This window comes from Trichosurus vulpecula, chromosome 2 (genome assembly GCF_011100635.1).
Source record: "Trichosurus vulpecula isolate mTriVul1 chromosome 2, mTriVul1.pri, whole genome shotgun sequence".
NCBI lineage: Eukaryota > Metazoa > Chordata > Mammalia > Diprotodontia > Phalangeridae > Trichosurus > Trichosurus vulpecula.
In genome coordinates this window covers 430,959,173-430,980,099 of record NC_050574.1, presented here as the reverse complement: position 1 = coordinate 430,980,099, position 20,927 = coordinate 430,959,173, and the positions used below count along the sequence as shown (strand labels likewise).

The following is a 20,927-nucleotide window of genomic DNA, read 5'->3' as shown; positions in this document are numbered from 1 at the left end:
ATTGAAATGAACACAAGTGGCTTCAATTTTGGCTGCCTCAATGCCTTGTCTGCATAAGCCTCTTGATTTGCCATCACTTTGATGGCTCCAGAACTTCTGAATCCTAGTCAAACACCTTCCAAAGCATCTTCCTCCAAATCCTATGTTCACATGCACACTTCTCGCTCATGGTAACTTGGCCTTGGAGGAGAGGAAACAAGGCTGTCTGTTTGAAGCAACTTCCCCCAGAAACTTACATAGGGTTGCTGCTAGAGACTTTCCTTTGCTTATAGAAATTCCTCTTCAGTGCCCTGCTCCATGTTTGTGAGCTGAGGCTGGCAAGGGAAGTTAGCTATGTTAGACAAAAGGAACTTTTCCAAAGCCATCTTGAGGAAAATGGGAAATTACAGTAAGGGATGGAGCTGCTGCTTTGGCAAATGTAAAAATGATTCCTAATTAACAGAGTGAAAACAGAGCTGGTCCATTTTTATTTCATTTCCATTTTCTCTACCAAGGAGAAGGACCTTTACAATTGAAATGATTGAAAATGCCTAACAGAGAGTAGATAATACCAAAGGCAAGTAAGGAGAGAACCTAGCTGTCCTTGAGAAATTGAAGCCATCTATCACAGAGGAAGTGACTCCTTTGATATTGAGAGAACAGGAAGATGTCATTGCCTCTATATCTTATTTTCCAGTTGCATGTAAAAACAATTTTTAGTATTTCTTTTTAAAACTTTGAGTTCCACATTCCCTCCCTTCATCCCTCCCTACCCATCCTTATTGAGAAGGAAAGCAATTCGATATAGGTTTGTTTCAACAATCCAGCTAGCAGCTTCTGTGGGGGTGTAAGATCCACCAACAACCAGCACCCAGAAAGCTGCCAACACACTGCAAAAGCACAGGTTCTTTTGATCTGCTTTAGCAAGAAAAGTAACATTAAGGGGTTGACAAGCTTATTTTAATTCAGCATGCAAATATCATTCACTTAGTTCAGGGTTAAAAACCAGCACCCTGAACTTCAGAGCAAAACACAAACAAAGTACAAACATCAACAGACAGACCTTGTCTGATTCAAATCCCAATAGATAGTCACCAGAGTTTAACAAAGTCTCAGCGTCTGGGTTTACAAGTGGGAGGGCTTCTTAGCTACAGCTGCCCGGAGTCTCCACATCAGCACCATCATGCGTGAGAGCCCTAAACAAATTACAAACATCGACAGACAGACCAAATACAGATTCATAGTTACCAACATCTAGGTTCAGCCCGGGAGCTCATAACAAGGGCTGGCCCAGAGTCACTCGTGCCACCACTGCTGTGGGTAAGAGCTCCAAAAAAGAGGAAACCAACCCCTGGTTTTATGTCTTTTTTAGGGTCAGGGGTGAGTCACACATTCGACTCACCCATGTGACGTAACATCATCACAAAAAGGCGATATTTAAACCCACGTGGTCTAAGAGCCTCTGATGTCCCAAACCTATCACTCAAACTCATGTGTAAACTAGGCCCTCCCCTTAGTTAGCCCCACCTTGGTTACCAAGTCACACCCACATAGGTTTAGCACCTAATTGGGGTTTGGGCATGGGGCTTAGCACCTAGTAAGACTCAAAGATACTTAAGTAATCATTTTAAAACAGTAAGAAAGTCCCAACTCAATTGATATTACAAGGTTATAATGTATAGTCATGCAAAACACTTCCATAGCAGTCACGTTGTGAAAGTCTAACTATATTTCCCTCTATCCTATCCCACCTCCCACTTATTCTATTCTCTCCTTTGACCCTGTCCCTCCTCGAAAATGTTTGCTTCTGATTACTCCTTCCTCCCATTTGCCCTCCCTTCTATCAACCCCCCTCTCTTATCCCCTTCTCCCTTACTTTCCCGTAGGGTAAGATAGATTTTCATACCCAATTGAGTGTGTATGTTATTCGCTCCTTAAGCCAAATCCAATGAGAGTAAGGTTTACTCATGCCCTCTCACCTCCCCCTTCTTCCCCTCCATTGTAAAAGCTTTTGACTGTATCTTTTATGTTAGATAGTTTACCTCAATCTACCTCTCCTTTTCTCCTTCTCCCAGTACATTCCTCTCTTACTTTTATTTTTTTATTTTATTTATTAATTTTATTTTAATTTTTTATTTATTTTTATTTTTTTTTGTTTTTTATTTATTTTTATTTATTTTTTTATTTTATTTATTTTTTTGGTATCATTTTTTTAATTTTTATTTATTTTTTTGGTATCATCCCCTAATATTTAACTCACCCTGTGACCTCTGTCTACACACACACACACACACACACATACACACACATATGCATACATACATACACATATTTTCCCTCCAACTATCCTAATACTGAGAAAGGTCTCATGAGTTACAAATATCACCTTTCCATGTAAGAATGTAAACAGTTCAATTTTAATAAGTTCCTTATGATTTCTCTTTCCTGTTTACCTTTCCATGTTTCTCTTGATTTTTGTATTTGAAAGTCAAATTTTCTATTCAGCTCTGGTCTTTTTGTCAAGAATGCTTGGAAGTCCTCTGTTTCATTGAATGTCTATTTTTCCCCCTGAAGTATTAGACTCCTTTCCTGGTCTGTGCTCTGGTCTCTGAGTGACCTCAAGCACTCTTCTCTGCCTTGGAACTGTGAGGAGGATTCCTTCTCCAAGCCACCACAAGCTCTGCCACACCAGCTCTCCTCCTTCCCTCAGGACCACCATCTAGGACTGTGACCCAGATTTAAGCACAGGCAAAGCAAGAAAATCCTGTCTTAGCGCCAGCAAAGAGATCCCTGAAATCTCCCTTTGGTCAGCTGCTGGATTCCACTCACCATCTGTGGGCCAAGAGCTCTGGAAGCAACCGCTGCTGCTGCTGCTGCCTCCCCTGCAGCCCTGCGGCTGGGGCCAGACCATGCTCCTCTTTCACCCAGGCCAACAGACCTTTCCTACTGACCTAAGCTGTCTTTGGCATGAATTGAGAAGTCTGGGAACCGCCACAGCTGCCAGTGTCCAGGTTTGCTAGGACTGTGCCAGAGCAGCCCACACTGAACTGTGCTCTTCTCTCAGCCGGGTGCAGCAGACCTTTCTTGTTAACCTTGCGCATTGTCTTGGGCTGGAAATTTGTGTCACTCTGTCACTTTGTGGTTTCTGATGCTCTAGAATTTGTTTAGAGTCATTTTTACAGGTATTTGGAGTGATTTGGGGGAGAACTCAAGCAAATCCCTGCTTTTATTCAGCTATCTTGGCTTCACCCCCAATTTTGAGCCTTATTAAGACAAGTGTAGCTTCCAGGAATAAGGCAGGGATTATCCCTCTGTACTCTGCCCTCCTTAGATCAAGTATGAAGTATTATGTTTAGTTCTGACAGTCTCAGTTGGAAAAGAAAATTGATACCTCTCAGAGTATCCAGAGGAAGGCTACCAGGATAGTGAAGGTTTAGTGATAGGTTGAAGGAAGAGAGAATTTAACCTGGATAAGAGAAGACTCTGAGAGAATATGGTAGCTGGGTCTAAGTATTTGAAGGGCTGTTAAATGGAAGAGGGATAACTTGTTCTGTTTGGTTTGAGAAGGCGAAATGAGGATCAATGAGTGTAGATTGAAAAGAGGAAAATTTAGGTTCAATGTCAGGGAAATCTTCCTAACAATTAGAACTATCCAAAAATGGAATGGCCTTCCTCGGGGAAGGGTAAGTTTCCCCCTTTTTGGAGGTCTTCAAGCAGAGATTGGATAAGTGCTTATTTCTGTTATCTTAGGGATTCCTTTAGACTTTGAATTGAATTGCATGAATGCTGAGTTTCCTTCAAATTCTAAGTTCCTTGGTTCTGTGAAGTACCTTGTTCAAAGTGTAACATGTGTGTTCTGACCCCACTCTCAGGGCCAGACCTGTTAAATCTCCCCCTCTAAGGGTTCTCAGTTATCTTGGGGACTTCGAGAGTGTCTTTTTCTCTACTATTGACTCAAGCTGGACTCCCCTTCCCAGTTGTGTTCTATTCATTTTAGGGAACCAGTAACTAGCAACCCAATTTCATTTAATTACTCAGATAAGTGGATCTTTTTTTTGCTATTCAACAGTTGTGATGGTCTTTGCATAATTAACATTTGATGAGAAGAGGGTCAAAGTTGCTAGGGCATCCCTTCTTTAAGGAATGGTGACCCAGGGAAGTGGCTTTAACCCAAAATTATTTCCCCTAGAGTAGAAATATTTAGGAGGGCAGATATAATTTTTGTCAAATATCCCCTGTCAGAAGAAAGCAGAATAGGCCTGTTTTATGGTCCAAATATCTTGCTCTCCTTTACGCAGGAATCAAACTCTCCCTTGGAGAGGGGTGAGGGAGATACCACAGATAGCCATGGATGCTCACTGACCCTAAGCTCACTCAGCATCTCTCAATTTCATCTCACACTACTGGCAATGAGGCTTCACTAGCTGACTCAAGGACAGAACACAGGCTTACATCAAAACACATCCCTTGACCCTGTCTTCCCTTCTCTTTTCAGCATGTAAAGATCCTTGCTTTAGGCTGTGGAAGTTTCTTTGGGCCTTGACAGTCATCTTAGCCACAGTCCTTCAGGAGCAAAAGCCTGTGAAGTGTTGGAAACACCTGTAAGCACCAACACTTCAGTACCACAACTTGGAAACAATAATACTTCAAAACTCTGAACTGATGGTGCCAGAGGGTTCTGAACTGGTGCTAATGCTCAGTCAGAGAACTAAGGAATGGAGGGAGTCATACAGGTCACCAGGACAGAACACTGTGTGCAGGGAGCTGTATGGCACTCAACCAAGTCTGAGGGAAGAGCACAATACTCAGCTATGGCCAGTTCTGACCCCTCAATAATCAACTGGGGCAGAGATCTAGGCTAGTGAACCATGGATTTCCCAGTTTGGGAGGATATTGAGACTCTTTGAGATCTAGCATCTAGAAAACCATAATCAGGGGAGGGAGTCAGGAGGTGAGCTATAAGGAAAATAAGAGAGGGAGGAAAGACTAAGAGTACCAAAGATTTTAGAAAGAAAAAATCTCAAGGACCTTGAACATAAACAAATACATCAACATGAAAAGCAGTAACAACAGAAGGGAATACGACCTCCATATCTAGTAAATTAGTTCAGGCATCTATGAATAAATATCACAAAATGATCCAATGCTTGATGAGACAGAGGACCCTGGGGAATTTGAGGAGAACAGTGCATTGGTAATTAAGATGGGCTTTTAACATTTATTCAAACAAGTGCCCTTGAAGAGTTTGGCCTTTGTTTCCTTGATTAAATTAGGAGTCCTTGATGACCTCCTTGCCTCAAGGGAAAGCCTAGTTTACATGGGTTTGAGTGACATGTTGGTAACATCAGAGGCTTTTAGAGCACGTGTGTTTAAGTCGCATTTTTGTGATGCTTTTAGGTCACGTGGGTGAGTCACATGTGTGACTCACCTTTGACCCTGAACAAGATATATAAACTCAGAGGTTGGTGTTCTCCCTTGGGGCTCTGAGCCACAGGAGGAGTGGCGCATGACTCTGGGTCAGCCGTTGTTTTGAGCTCCTGGCTCCTGAACTCAGATGTTGATGGTTTCTTGGTAACTAAGAATTGTATTTGGTCTGTTTATAATGCATGTTTGTAATTTGTTTGTATTTGCTCTGAAGTTCAGGGTGCTAGCTTTTTCCCCGAACTAAGTGAGTTTATATGTATATGCTGGATTAAAGCAAGATTATTAACCCCCTAACATTACTTTCCTTAGTAAAGCAGATCAAAATAATCTGTGCTGACAGCGTTCTTGTAGTTGGGCTTGTGTTGGTCTTTCACTCCCACAGCAGCTTCTAGCTAAATTGTTGCAACAAACAGGGAATCACAAGAAGCCATTTCTGAGTGGTTTAAAAGAGAAATGAGAATTATGAGAACAGAATTTATGTCTTGCACAGCAAAAATGATGAGCAGAAGAGATATTATGAAGGTAGAATCAATAGGACTTGACAACACATTAGATACAGATAATGATGGAGAAAGAAGATTCAAGGATAATGCCTGGGGGACTGAGAGGACTGTGGTGCCCTTGACAGTGATGGGTGAGTTTGGAAGGGGGGAGTATATGGAACAAAAGATGCTAAGTCTAATTTTAGAGATGTTGAGTTTAAGATGTCTACTGGAAATTTAGTTTGAGATGTCTGATGGGCAGTAAGGGATGGTAGAATGGAGATCAGCAGAAAGTTTAGGGCTGGATAAGTAGATTTGAAACTCATCACCATAGAGATAGTAATTGAATCGAAAGGAGCTAACGAGATCACTGAGTGAAGTGGCGTATAGAGAGAAGTCGGTCTGAGACAGATCCATAGTTAGTGGGCATGTCCTGGATGAAGATCCAGCAAAGGGAGACTGAGGAGGAGGGAACAGATAGACAGGAAGAGGACCAGGAGAGAGTAATATCTTGAAAATGTAGAGACAGAAGAGTACCAAGGAGAAGAGAACAATTAACAATATCAAAGGCTGCAGAGAGTTCAAGAAGGATAAAAATTGGGAAAAGGCCATTGGATTTAGCAATTAAGAGATCACTGGTGACTTTGGAGAGAGCAGTTTTAGTTGAATGATAAGTTTGAAAGCCTGCTTATAAAGAGTTAAGAAGAGAGTAAGAGGAGAGGAAGTAGAGGTGCTTATCTTAGACGGACTTCTCAAGTTTAATCACAAAAAGAAGAGATACAGAATGAGAGTGGGAATGGAAAGATCAAATGAAGATTTTTTGAGTATGAAAGAAACATTAGCTTATTTATAAGTAGCCAGTTAACAGGGAGAAACTGAAGGTAAGTGAGAGAGTGTGGATGATAGAGGGGGTAATCTGCTTGGAGGAGACACGATGAAATGGTATCATTTGCACAGGTAGAGGAGTTTGCCTTGTCAAGGAGAAAGGGCAGTTCCTTGTGTGAGACAGAGGTCAAGGAGGATATAGTAGCAGAAGGCATATGAGCTCAATGAGTTGAGGAGGAGGGATGAAGGGATGAATGGCTTAAATTTTTTTTCAGTAAAATATGAAGAAAGATTCTCAGCTGATATGGGGGAGCTGTCAGGGGTGGCCATGGGAGATTTGAAGAGAGATGAAAAAGTTTGAAAGAGGCATTGTGGTGAGTGGGACGTTGAGTTGATTAAGGAGGTGTAGAAGGATTGCCTAGCAGCAGCGAGAGTCCAGTTGAGGTTGTGTAATATTAATTTGTAGTGGACCCAGTTAGAATGGTTGTGTAATTTTTAGTGGTAGATGGTGGGAGTGATCCAAGGCTGAGGCCTGGAAAGGAATAATTGGTTATATGTTGAAGGGGCTAAGGAGGAACTCAAGAGAAGACAATGTTGAGTCAAACTGGTTCACTGTGAGTCTGAAAAAAGCTCTGGAAAGGTTTCCTTTTTCCAAATCTTTGTACCATACTTCTTCACTCACTTCCCATTACTGTTTGCTATTTGCTACCTGTTTCTCCATTATGATAAAATTTTTCTTTCATATTGATTGTGCTTTTTTCACATAAATTCTATGGTTTAGCCAGAAAGCTGTGCAATTCATGGTTGTCTACTGGTGGAGTACAGGAGAGATTAATGGGAAAGCCAGTGGCTCTTTAATTTAACCTGAATTTTACCAGCCTGGAAATTTCCTTTCCATTCTAGAGGTTAGAGGCTTCCCTTGGGGCTTGAAGGGATGTTTTTATTTTATTAATAATTCTTACATTTGTATAGGCCTTCAAAAGTTCAGAACATTAAGCCAAAACTTTAGCTTTCCTTTTTTCTGCCTCTGAAATATAGTGAATCACAGTCAAGCTGCAGGTGCCTATGACCAAGTACTATCTCATCCCCAATGTGAAAAAGCAGGGGTAGGTGGGAACAGAGGGTAGAGATAAGGTGGGCTGAGAGGATTTGTCTACTCCTGCTTCTAGAAAGGTTAGGTTAAGGTGGAAAATATACTCCTTGGCCTACTGTTTCCCACACTGCCACCTGTTGACACCATAGAAACAAACTTAAACAACAGAAACCATTTTTTAAAATATGGAATACCGAATTTTCATTTAATATTGAGTAACACTTTTGAATGTATTTTTCTTCTGTTCTGTTGGTGGAATGCTTTCTGGTGTAATCCTTGTCAGTTCTCTAAGTTTTAGTGGTCTGACTACACTCTGTGGGCACTTAAAATACTCAGTTACTGATTGAGTTTGTCAAATTCAATTATGTTTTGCTCATGTCCAGTGCCTAGGGTCTGAAAGAGAGGACAGGATCAAGCTGTCTTTGGGACAAGAGGAAGATAAGTAGTACTCATTTAATAAACCTTTTTAGGCTGAATATGCACAAAAATTCAATTGAGCTACAATGACAGAATTTCTTTGTAAATTCTTTCAGTAAGGAATTTAGTTATGATTTGTTAAAATTTAGTTATAATTTGGATCATTTTTTTTTAACTGCAGTTCAAGTTGGACAGGAACACTAACCAAATAGCAATTGCTACTGGACTTCATGTGACAGCCACTGTGACTTATCAGCCTGTTAAAGAAGAAGACAGTTTTGACAAAATACATATTTTAGTAGGAAGAAGAAAAATAGCAATTCCACTGATTGGGTATGTCATCTACATATTTTAATGCCAATATTTTCATAATTTTCCAAAGAAAAATGAAGTTTCTAAGTAACATATTTTATATTTTTAAAATTTTAAAACACATTTTAACTTTATTTTCACCATAGCTTAACTAAAGGGACACACTTTTAGAATATTTTGATGATCCTTATGATTGATGTGCTAGAATTTTTTGCCTATATTTTGAAAAAAAATAACTTTCTATTGTTACTATGTTGAGTTTCAATCAAAAAGATGTTCTTTTATCTTGCTCCATGGATCACTCTCATTAAAAAATAATCTATTATTTAGAGTCTATCTTTGTAGTCCAGCTAATATTTTATTTAATTTGAAAAGCAGCATAATGGATCCACTTAACTCTTTTGTAAATAATGGAGAAGGTACATCGAATTTTAGAAGAGCAGTGAAAATGCTGTTATTCTGAGGCTACGTGAAATGCATGGGTACCTAAGTATGGGGGAGAACTGATTGACTGTCTTGGAACTATTGCTCAATATCAAGTATTAGATATTTGCCTAGGTAGTTACTTTCATTTTTAAAGGACCAAATTAGACTTTATCTTTAATCTTAAATTTACTGTTGAAGCTAGGCTATCATGCTTTTTAGAACAATATTCTCACTTTCTTCCCTGAAAATAACTTTCCAATGTCTCATCATGGCATAGACCTTTGGTTCTTGAAGACTATGCTAGTAAAGTCCAAGTTTTGGCAAGTTTACCAGCCCTTGGACCAGCCCTTGGGTTGTCCCCTAGGTGATTAATCCTTTGGCTGTGGTTATTCCAACTCAGGGAACAGAATAAAATGAAAATGGCCCTTGGTCATCTATGCTTCCAGAGTAAGATTAGTGGAGTGGAAAAAAGTGACTGGAAGTTCCAAGAATCAGTTTTTAGACCCTCTATGTACACTAATTTGGTATTCTAAGGATGAGATTCTTGCCATTGGTCAACAAAGTGATATGTTACTGGAGGAATTGAATCTTACTAACATTTACATTCATTCTATAAATGAAACCAATGACAAGGAAGTTGAAGATAAAAGAAAAGATGGTTCATAGATTCTCCTTAGGAGGAAAAGAAGAATTGGCTGAGTTGGTTTTATCTTTGTGGTACACAAGGGTGCTGACTCACAGTCCTGAAGTTCTAATTACAACTCTGTCACTCTCTGTGTGACCTGGGACAAGTCATTTAGACTCAGTGAGCTGGAGTTTCCTGTGAAATGAGGGACTTGGAATAGATGATCTCTGAAGTACCTTATAGCTCTAGATTTATGATCCTATAATCTTATGCCTAAAGGCAGAAAGAAAGGTCATTTCATTGGGCCCTTGGTCCAATGAACAAAAACGTCCCTTAAGATAATTGCAGCTTATCTGCTGTAATTGATTGCAGAAGATAGCCAAGTGGGGAAATGCCACAAAGAACTTGGCATGCTTCTGTAAATTATGTCAGCATATACATTGTTTCTTGGTAGACTCGATGCTAAGATGGATGCAGGTAAAGATAGTGAAAAGTACTTTGGGAAATATGGTTCAATATTAAGAAATGAAAAAACACCAAAGGCTTATATACTGTCACGTGGGAGTCTTAAACTTGTATATAATAAATACTTTTAAAAGATGAATTGGAACTCATGGATATGGCAAGCACTGAACATTAATATCCTACAAAAAGTTGACTACATCTTAATAAGCTGGAAGTAATTGGTTATTTGTATGGGAATAGTTTCTAAATTATCTGTCAGCATGCAGTCTAACCACTGATGGAACAAAGAGCAAAATCTAACATCAAATTGAAAGAAAAGATAAAGAGGAGATGATTCTGAGTATAGTTCTAATATGACCTGTTCATACAAGGCATTTTCACCAAAAAAATGGAAAATGGACAAAGGAAAAGATATAGTGATCAGTATCAATTCTGCTTTGGAATAATTTTATTTGACAAATGATATGATGGAGGACTATGAGTAACATCCCTTGGTAAAGTAGTGAATAGTATGGCTTACCAAAAACTTGGATAGAGAGTCAGCTAAAACAGATTACCCTCAGGACATTTGTAAGTGGAACTTCAGTAAAGAGTTCTGCTGTGTGTGTTTGAATGATTAAAATTAACACATGACAATTAGTAAACATGTCAACTATATGCCAAACCCAATGCCATGCACTGGGGTTACAAAGACAAGATGAAATAATTTGATCTCAGGGAGCTATCATGAAAATCTATCATGGAAGATAACATGAACACATTAATATATGTAAAATATACATGACAAATAAAAAGTCATTTTTATAGCCTATGGAAAGGTATGGAGATGGAGAGTGGAATGTTGGGTGTGAAGAACATCATTAGGGCCGCGTTGGACGGACCATAGATGGTGTGAAAAAGAGTAATCGATCAGAAAGTAATCAATCAATAAATCATCAGAAAGTGCCTGTTATGTGCCTTCACTGGAATAGGTGATACAGACACAAGCAAAAGAATCAGTCTCTAATTTCAAGGAACTTACATTTTAGTGAAGAAACGGAAGTCTAGAAAGATAAGTTGGAGTCATTTTTTGAAGGGTTTTCCGGGCCAAACAGAGGAGAAAGTATTTGAGCCTAGAGGTAATGGTGATTTTGAGCTCATTCCATATGAAGATCAGTTGAAATGACTGGAGTTGTTTCACTTAGAGAAAAATCAGAGGAAGAATAGTAAGTATATTCGTGCTATTGAAGTGTGAAAGAGGGATTCAGCTTGTTCTGTCAAATTCCAGAGAACAGAACTAAGCAATGAATGGGTGAAGTTGCAAAGAGGCAAATTTAGGTTTGATACCAAAAAAACCCCTTTCTAACAATTAGAGCTGTTAAAATTGGAATGGATCACCTCAAGAAGTGCTGGGTTTCCCCTCTGTGGAGGTCTTTAGTCAAAGGCTGGATGATCAGTTGCTGGAAATGTTTCCTTTTGGGTATGAGTTGGACTGGGTGGCCACTGAAATCCCAGTTCCCAGATTTCTGTGATTCTGTAATAGGGAGCACTGTAATGTAATAGGAAGGCATTGATTAGGGGAGGGACATCACCAGACTTGTTTATTAGGAATTCACTTTGGCAGTTATGTGGATAGACAGAGGGGGCTTCTTGAGGAAGAGAGGCCAATGAGGAGCCCATTGTAACAGTGCAGGCGAAAAGAGATGAGGGCCTGAACTAGCGTAATGGCCATGTGAGTGGAGAGAAGGAAATGGATGTAAGAGATATTTTGAAGTGGAACTGGCAAGACTTGGCAACTGATTGGAAATATGGGTTTAGGGAGAGTGAGTAACCAGTGATGACACTTAAGGGTCATGAACCAGAATAGCTGGAAGGGTGATTATGCCTTTGAAATACAGAAATATTTGACTTAGTGAGCAGAAAAGGAGTCTTAAAGCTCTTCTCTGAAACCATTTCCTTATAGTACATGTTTAGTTCACATGAGATTACCTGATAGATGTTAACAAAGAGGTAACTTTGTTCAATATTCCTCTATCATCAATTGAAGCATAATTCAACATGCTCACTAATGGCATTTGCCATTGTCATAGAGGATGTCTTGGGCAGAGTCTGAATGGAAAAGGGATAAATGGTGAAGTCTTTTGGGACTTGGCTAATAGCCTTGTGTTCATTCCATTCAGCTTTAGAATACAGTACTAGAAGACATCCTTAATTAGATTCTTGGCCATTTTAACTCAATTTAACAGTCCTCACAGGAAACAACCACCACCACTACCATCGCAACAACAGGATGAAAATTCTGTTATCCATGAAGTGAGAAGGATAGCCCATTGAGTTAGTTCAAATATCTTGAATTAGCAGTGCAGATAGACAACGAACTGATCCCAGAATTGAACAGGAGGAAGAGAGCAGGCTAACTTGCTTTTGAAAAAAATTAGTGCTTTATTTATTATTTTCCCTTTTTCTTTTCCTTTCTCTTTTCTTCTTTAATTTTTTTTTATTATGAAAGAATGCTGTCTGGGAGGGTTTGGTGGAAGACTACAATGGGGAATATGCGAATTTTTAATGATCCCAGGTTTCTCCCTGACAAAAAGCTGTCACATTAATACCAATATTTTCTCAGTTTGTATATATGAGTTGACCTCTACAGCTGGACAAAGATTTGGGTTCATAGTTGAAGAACAGGAAGAGAATGGACTGATTGTCTTTGGGAAATTACAGAGTTCCTTTAATGGCCTCAAGTTTCCCATGGAAACAAGGCTTATGTTTTAAATATTAATCTTCTACCTACACACTGCATGACAGAGACAAAGAATATCTGCGAATTATAAATGAACTTCATACAGAGAGCATCGGACAGGCACGTGGCAGGTGTTTACAGGCAGCAACATACAATTTATGAAAAACTTAGGAGTAAAAGATTGCTGTCGTTTGTCCTTTGTTCTCAAAGAGAACCAGTGATGTTGCAGCAGGGGGAGGGAGGGCAGAATGTCTTGACTTCCACATGAATTGGATTTAAGTGAGGCAGAGCTCTGCAAAGTCATCAGCCGCACTCTGTCCCCCAGAGTCATTAGAGTCCAGTGGTAAGACAAAAGTCAAAAGGACTGGTGATAGCCCAGGAGTAAAAGATGCCATCAAGGCAATGTATGATAGGCAGAGAGGACAGGCAGGTGAGGGTGAGAGACGATAGGTGGACATCCAGAGTGCTCCACTCTTACCCTTGAAATATTATGAGAAAGGGGGAAAGGTCCCAAGCACATTGGGTGGACACCACGTGGCAAACTTATGGGAAGACCAGGACAAGAGTTGGAAAGTTATACAGAATTTATGTTTGATTAATTTCTCTAGTTCTTATACCCAATTTTATATTTGTCAACTTAATTTTTAAAAATTCTTCCTGTGTTTTTTCAGCTACATAAATTAGATTTTAATACTTCATTATTCATTTCTTTCACATGCCATATTGATTAGGATTACTGATTTGGTTAACTACCCAAAGTTTTAATTCTACTGTATTAAAACCAAATAATTGAAATATGAATGGAACTAAATAGTCTACTATACTAATTACACAGACTTAGTTTATTGGTTTAATGCAGTTAAAAGTAAACCTCTTTATTAATATGTGGTTTCATTTAACCCATAGACATATTTTTGGCCTTTTAATCTATTGATGCTACATATACATAGATAAACTAAAGACTTTTTTTACTCTTTAAGGAGCACAGATAAGTCTGCAGTTATCAATTCCACATCATTGGGCTTAGGGGAAAATCCTCGTAAAATTTTTTGGCCCACCCTTTGTACCAGAGAAGAAGTTTGAATTTTTCCTTTTCTTAATGGAATGTTCACAGTACTCTTTAGTAAAATTTGGGTTATATAATCCTGAGTTTCTAAATTTTTTCATCTGTTTTGTCATCTGCACCTTCTACAAAACTCCCTCCAAATTCTCATTTAATTTCTTATGCCAGCCCATGAAATATTGAATCTGCGAAGGGAAAAGTTGCAATGGGGAAGGAATAACTGTATATCCTTTTCAAGATTTGTGCTCTTTAAATGATTCACATTTCAAAGCTACAAGTGAAAAAAAACTACTTGTTTTCAGGGTTGGTGAGGGTCAAGAACAAGGGAGAAGAATGTGCATTCAGTGGAAATGAAGTTTATTCTGGACAATAGATACAGTTACACATTGCAACCTCCCCTAACCTCTGCCCCACCTTGGAGAAAGGCAAATAAATGCACCTGTTTATGGACGTGTCTCTGTCTGGAGCCCTCTTCTCTCTCACCAAGGTTACAACCTCGTGTTATCCTCAACTTCTCATTCTTACTAACACAGAGCTCAGGAGGGATTAAGCCTGTATTCATAAATCTGGTAGTTAGGTGTAAAGAGATTATAATTAAACTCATAGAAGTTAATTAAGTCACCATATACAGTCACATACAGACTGTATATATACAATAATAAACATACAGATATATAAATCACCAAGTGAGAGAGTGGAGAGAGAAGAGGGTTCCAGACAGAGACACGTCCATGAACATATGCATTTATTTGCCTGTGCTAAATCTTGTTTCTCCTCCTGGGCAGCTAGTACCCCAGATCTGGGCCTTAGCACATTTTGCAGTCAGCGCCCTCCTAAATGATCTCTCTGCTACACCTTGCCCATTCCATTCTGTATTTAGACACACTGCTGTCAATGTGATTTTTCCTCAAGCACAGATCTGATCACATCATCCTTCCACATTCACCCTGTACTTCCCTCCCCCTAATCAGCAACCTCTAGAATTCCTTTTTACCACCAGGAGTAAATATAAACACCTCTATTTGTCATTTAAGGCCCTTTACGATCTCATCCCAAACTACCTGTCCAATTTTACTCCATAGCATTGCCCTTGGTAGACTCTAGGGTCCAGTCAAACTGGCCTCATTGTTCCTCATAGATGACACTCCATTTTCCACAGCCCTGCTTTTGCAGTGGCTTGTTTCCCTCGCCTGAGATGCGTATCCTCCTGGCCTCAGTCTCTTAGAATCTTGGTTTCCCTGTATCCTAAACCATTCCTAATCTCAATAGTTAGTACTCATTCCTCATTTCTCCACTACCTTGTGTCTACCTACATACGTATGTTCATATATGTGTGTGTATATATATATGTGTATGTGTGTGTGTGTGTATTCTCCAATAGAATTATATATATATATATATATATATACATATGTATGAGTGTGTGTGTATTCTCCAATAGAATTTAAGTTCCCAAGGGACAAGAAGGATTTCACTTTTGTTTTTGTATTTCCAGTGCCTATGCATAGTGCCTGAGGACATAGGCCCTTTAAAATGTTTATTGACTGACTGATGGATTGCAGGTAGCAATAATAAAGATGGCTAACCCTTACATAGCCCTTACTATGTGCCAGTACTGTGCTAAGCACTGTGCAATTATTTCATTTGATGCTTACAACAACCCCAAGAAGTAGGTGTTAGTATTATCTCCATTTTACAGATGAGGAAACTGAGGCAAACAGACCTGCCCAATGTCACACAGTCAGTAAGTGTCTGAAGCTGCATTTGAACTCATCTCTTCCTGACTCCAGCCCCCGGCACTATATCCACTGTGCCACCTCGCTGCCTCCTACTATTTCTTAATTTGTTTCTCATTTTTCTTTATGTAATGTGTGATGTGGTGGTGCTGGTAAATGTCTATCAACTGATTCTCTGAAAACATGAAGCACCTTTGAAGTTTAATCTGCATAATTACCATTTTTCTTACCATCTTTTTCTTACGTCTAGAGTCACAACCAACAAAACAATCACTCAAGCTCTGATCTGTAGCATTTTTCTCACACTGAAAATTTCAAGAGCCAGTTGCAGGGGGCTCCCACACAGCCCTGGGGATGACTGTATGATAAGAATGATTAAAAGAAACCTACCAGGACTTTCTATATTCTCATTTTTATTTAATTCAACCAGTATGTGCTAAGTACTTGCTGTAATCCAGACACCAGCTTGATACCCTGTGTTCTTCATCAGACTTAATACCAAGTTACTTCTGGCCATTTCTAAAAGTAAAATTTGCTTTTGAAGGATGAAAATTCGTTAGTACTGAGGACATCAAAAACTGTATGTTGTAAGTTTTTAAAAGATGATATAAGAATGTAAGGACCTTGTAGAAAGAGTTTGTTTTTATTATTGGCTTTGAGCCTTCAACACTTAACATAGCATTTACAAGTAGGAGGTAATTAAATGCCTATTGAACCAAGGTTCTTTTTAAAATTTCATTTGACTACATATATGCATATATAGTCTTCTATGTACAGTACAAAGAATGCATAACATGGTTATAATCTTGTAAAGTGTCTAGTTTGAAGGGGGCAACACACATTTGCATGTAGAATTTTTATGTTTCATAAAACAAAAACCCTAATTTAATCATTTTGTAATTCCAACTCATAATTTGAAATTGCTGTCCTTGATTTAATAGACTTGCAAGGAAATGAACATAACTTATAGCAGTAAAGGTCTACTTTTTTTTCCTCCTTCTAGGTTGATTCCATGCTGTCATTTGGAAATTGAGTCAAAAGTTAATTTTGGCACAATCATAGCTAATAGTAAAGCAATTTGTAAGTCGATTAGCGTTATCAACCAAGGAACAATTCCAGGTAAATGTTTGCTGTCATCTATAATTACTTTAACATTTTGAAAGCAAATGTTACTTGAAACTTCCAACATGTGTTAGATTAATAGGTTTTCTGATTCATCTTAAAAAGGTCCTTAGATTATGGAATGGCCTAAACCTGAGAGCCATTAGATAGCCATTCTAGATGAAAGTTTAGTGGACCTGCTGCATCAAGACCCAGATTAAAATGTATTGTGAGGAAACCTCATATACAGATATTCCTGCCTCTAGAAACTTTAACTTGTAATTTTTCTTCTTAAGTTCCTAGGGAAGAAGCTTCCTCCATAGGTGTTTTTACTACTGTGTTATGGCCTAATGGTAGCAATAAACCTGTTGTAAAAGTTTATTACAGCTGTATATAGTTTATTTTCATATGGCTGGATTAATGTAATTTTAATTGCTGATTCATGAGTCTCTAGAGATAAGATGACTAGGGGTCTTTGTGGCAACCTTAAAATGCCTGTATTACAGTTTTAGAATCTCCATTACATTGGAAAGCAGGTCTTTGCTTTATTTTTTTTTTTTGATCTTCTAGGTAGCTCCTAAATATAGCCAGTACTGCATTAATGATAATAGCAGTTCTACTCACATTTATAAAGCATGTCAAGGTTTGTAAAGCACTTTCCTCACAACGATCTTGTGAAGTAGATAGTATATTATTGTCTCTGTTTTATAGATGGGGAAATTGGGTTTCAGGGAAGTTAAGTGACACACTGTAGGTCAGTGGTGTCAAACTCAAATAGAAACAGAGACCACTATGCCTTACATAAGGATCACAGAGGGCAGTATATTGACTTAGAAAACATCATATTAACATTGTGTTCTATTATATAAAATATATATAATTACATATTATATAAAAGATAATATAAAGAAAAGGATAATATATTATATATAATGTATATATACCATTATATACGTATACACGTATACATACATCTATATCTATATCTATATCTATATCTATATCTATGTCTATATCTATATCTATATCTATATCTATATCTATATCTATATCTATATCTATATCTATATCTTTCTATATATCTGTCTAGCTGGAGAAGAAAAAGGTAAACCACTCCAGCATCTTTGCCAGTATCTTCCCCAAATGGGGTCACAAAGAGTCAGACATGACTGAAACAATTGAACAACAAATTATATTTTTATTTATTTCGAAGAATATTTCCAAATTACATTTTAATCTGGTTCCAGATGCACTCAGGAGTGTTGGGAGAGGCATGTTCGATACCTCTGCTCTATGGCACATGACTAATGTCTACAGACTTGAAGTCCAGTGATGTGTGTGTTTGTGTGTTAGCATTTCTTTTAATTTAAATTAAATACAGCATCTAAAAACATATGATTGCTAGAGAACCCTCTTTGTCCTTGACTTTCAGTAATAAACACTAAAGCAAAATTTTGTTTTGATATTGCAGATGACTTCAAAAACCATTTAAACCAGATCCAGTATGTACATTCCCCCAAAGTAGTTAAGCAAAACTGCCTTAAAGGTACAAATACTATTTTCATTTTGTATTTGTCATTAAAAAAAGACAAGTTTTTATTTCACGTAGGCTATAAGCACAGGGGCTACTCACCTCACAGGCTGTCTCACTCTGGTGTGAGAGCTTTGACCAGCTCCATTTCTGACCTGGACCAGTATGTTCCTTCTAGGCAATCTGGTGATGCCCTGATTCTGGAGGTTCACTTAGTATAGACACCTGATTGGCTTAGCCCACTGCAACTCAGAACTCTTGAGCTCAAGATATCCATTAGCCTGAGCCTCCTCTGGAGCAGAGATTACAAGTGTGTGTGTGTGTGTGTGTGTGTGTGTGTGTGTGTGTGTGTGTGTGATCACTTGTTAAAAGGAAGGATAAGTTTAACTTTAATAATTGAGTGCTAAATTGTTATATTTCACCTGAATTTTGTTACAACTTACTATTGTCTTTATGTTTTTGTTATAATTTTGCATATTGTTCTTTTGGTTCATAACTGTATCTCTTCAGGTTTTTCTGAGTTCTTCACATATTCATCACTGCTTTCGGTATGATAACATTCCATTAGCATGGTTAGTTGAGCTGTTCCTTAGTCATTGGAACGTACTTTGTTTCTAGACTACTTTGTCGTCACAGATAGTGCTGCCATATTTTTGTACATATGGACCTTCCTCCCTCTGCCCCTGCCCTTTGGCTATTGTTGCTCTCCTTAGGGTATAAACCCAGTTGGGGGATTTCTATGTCAAAGGGCATAAACAGTTTAGTAACTTTCCTTGCATGGGTACTAGGCCTGTTCCTATTTTGCATTTGACCTCCTGGCCTTTTGCCACCAGGTCTAATCCAGAACCAGGTCTCCTGCTATTCATTCTCCTGATCCTTTCTCACTCTGCCTTCTTTTTTCATTATGCTCCACGGAATCTTGTATTATTTATTCAATTAATCAATTATGTCCATCAACCAATATTTATTAATCACTTTTTGTCAATCGCTGTGTTAAGTGCTGGGAATGCAAAGATAAACAAACTAGGCAGTCCCTACTCTCAAGGAGCTTATATCTAAATGGATGAAGACACTATATAAAGAGAAACCAGAAAGTTGGAAAGGAGAGAGGAGAATACCTTTGTGGGTCCAAGGCAGCTGGTGAAGAGGTAGAGAAAACTGGAAAGTGATTTGGACCAAGGGTAAAGCGAGCATGGTAGGGCCCCACAAGAAATGGTGTTCTGCACTAATCAGGGCAGAAGGGCTCCAGGCAGAAATTTCTCTGCAGTGGAGGAAAGATCGAGGGAGAGGTTGCCAGCTCATTGAGGATATCCTTTTTGTGGTAGCTCTGGGAACTGATGAGAATCTCACAAGATGAAGTATCTGATGGATTCACTGAGGTACTGATGAATATTTAATATAGTAACCTCCATTACTCCTTCTCTTTTCCTTTCCCAACATTTTTATCATGACTTCTATGTTCTTTTCTGACATTTAATTGACTCATTTATCTGTTCTTAATTTAATTAGTTGTTTCTTTAATTTTTGTATAAGTACTGTTCCTGGGTGAAAATACTTCCATAATTCTTTTTAACATATCCAACTGCAGGGCTGAACACTGGGCAAACTGAAATTTCTCTAAGCATTGCTGAAATATATAGTGTAATCTCACTGGAAGTCTGGGCAAAAACCTACCTCTAAGTCTCTGAACTCACAGGATACCTAGAATTCTCCAGTGGGTCTCTTCTAACCAATAGGGCCAGATGGTGGTCCAGACAAAATCCCTCCAAAAAATAAAAAGGTGTCACACTTTTGATTTTTTTCCCCAATAGCAAATATATTGGACAATTCAATCATAGTTACAAATTCACATGATTCAAATTCAATCAGAGTTACAAATTCACATGATAGGACAATTAGGCATTGTTCATAGAAAGAAAACAATCTTTGATCAGTCCCAAACAGATTTGGAGACCTGCCCCCTCCCAAAGGGATTAAATATCTGAGGTTGATTGGAATAAATTCATTGGAATTGGCTCATGAGGATGATTGGAATAAGGGATCTCAGAGTCCCTCATTCTTCCCTCTATGCTACAATAAGAACCTTTGCTGGGTCCAAGGGACTAGGTTCATTCTTCTGCTGTGATATAGAATCTTTGACTCTCTTATCCACATACAATGACCCCCAAACTTGGACACAGAGATCTCAGGATAGATGTACTTAAGGTCAGAGAATAACAAGTCCAGAAGAGGCAGCCCCAAACTCAGGATCAGGTTTGCCCAGGCAGGATACAGGATGAGTTTGTCATGTGCCCACAGATGTGTGGCTGGTGGGGTGGAAGATATGGTGAGTGGCCCTTTCCCCTCACCCCTAGTGGAAAGCAGCTCAAAATAGCCTTATAGTCCAGAATGGAAAAGACACAAAGAGAAGAGGAGTTAGTTTTTTTATTTTTTGTTTTTATATTTTTAAAAATCATTATTTATTTTTAGGGCTGTTTTTTTTTAAATTTATTTAACATATTTAGTTTTCAGCATTGATTTTCACAAGAGTTTGAATTACAAATTTTCTCCCCATTTCTATCTTCCCCACCACTCCAAGATGGCATATATTCTGATTGCCCGGTTCCCCAGTCAGCCCTCCCTTCTGTCACCCCACTCCCCCTATCCCCCTTTCCCTTACGTTCTTGTAGGGCAAGATAGATGTATATGCCCCATTGACTGTATATTTTATTTCCTAGTTGCATGCAGAA

General features: G+C 38.6%; 1 protein-coding gene across 1 annotated transcript in view; it reads left to right on the top strand.

Annotated features, from left to right (window-relative positions):
- CFAP47 (cilia and flagella associated protein 47) overlaps positions 1 to 20,927 on the top strand; it is a 965,255-nt gene that overhangs the window by 20,983 nt on the left and 923,345 nt on the right. Inside the window, exons 2-3 of the mRNA XM_036744194.1 lie at positions 8,402 to 8,553; positions 16,570 to 16,685. Coding sequence (XP_036600089.1) covers positions 8,402 to 8,553; positions 16,570 to 16,685 — 268 coding nt within the window. The remainder of the gene's footprint in view (positions 1 to 8,401; positions 8,554 to 16,569; positions 16,686 to 20,927) is intronic.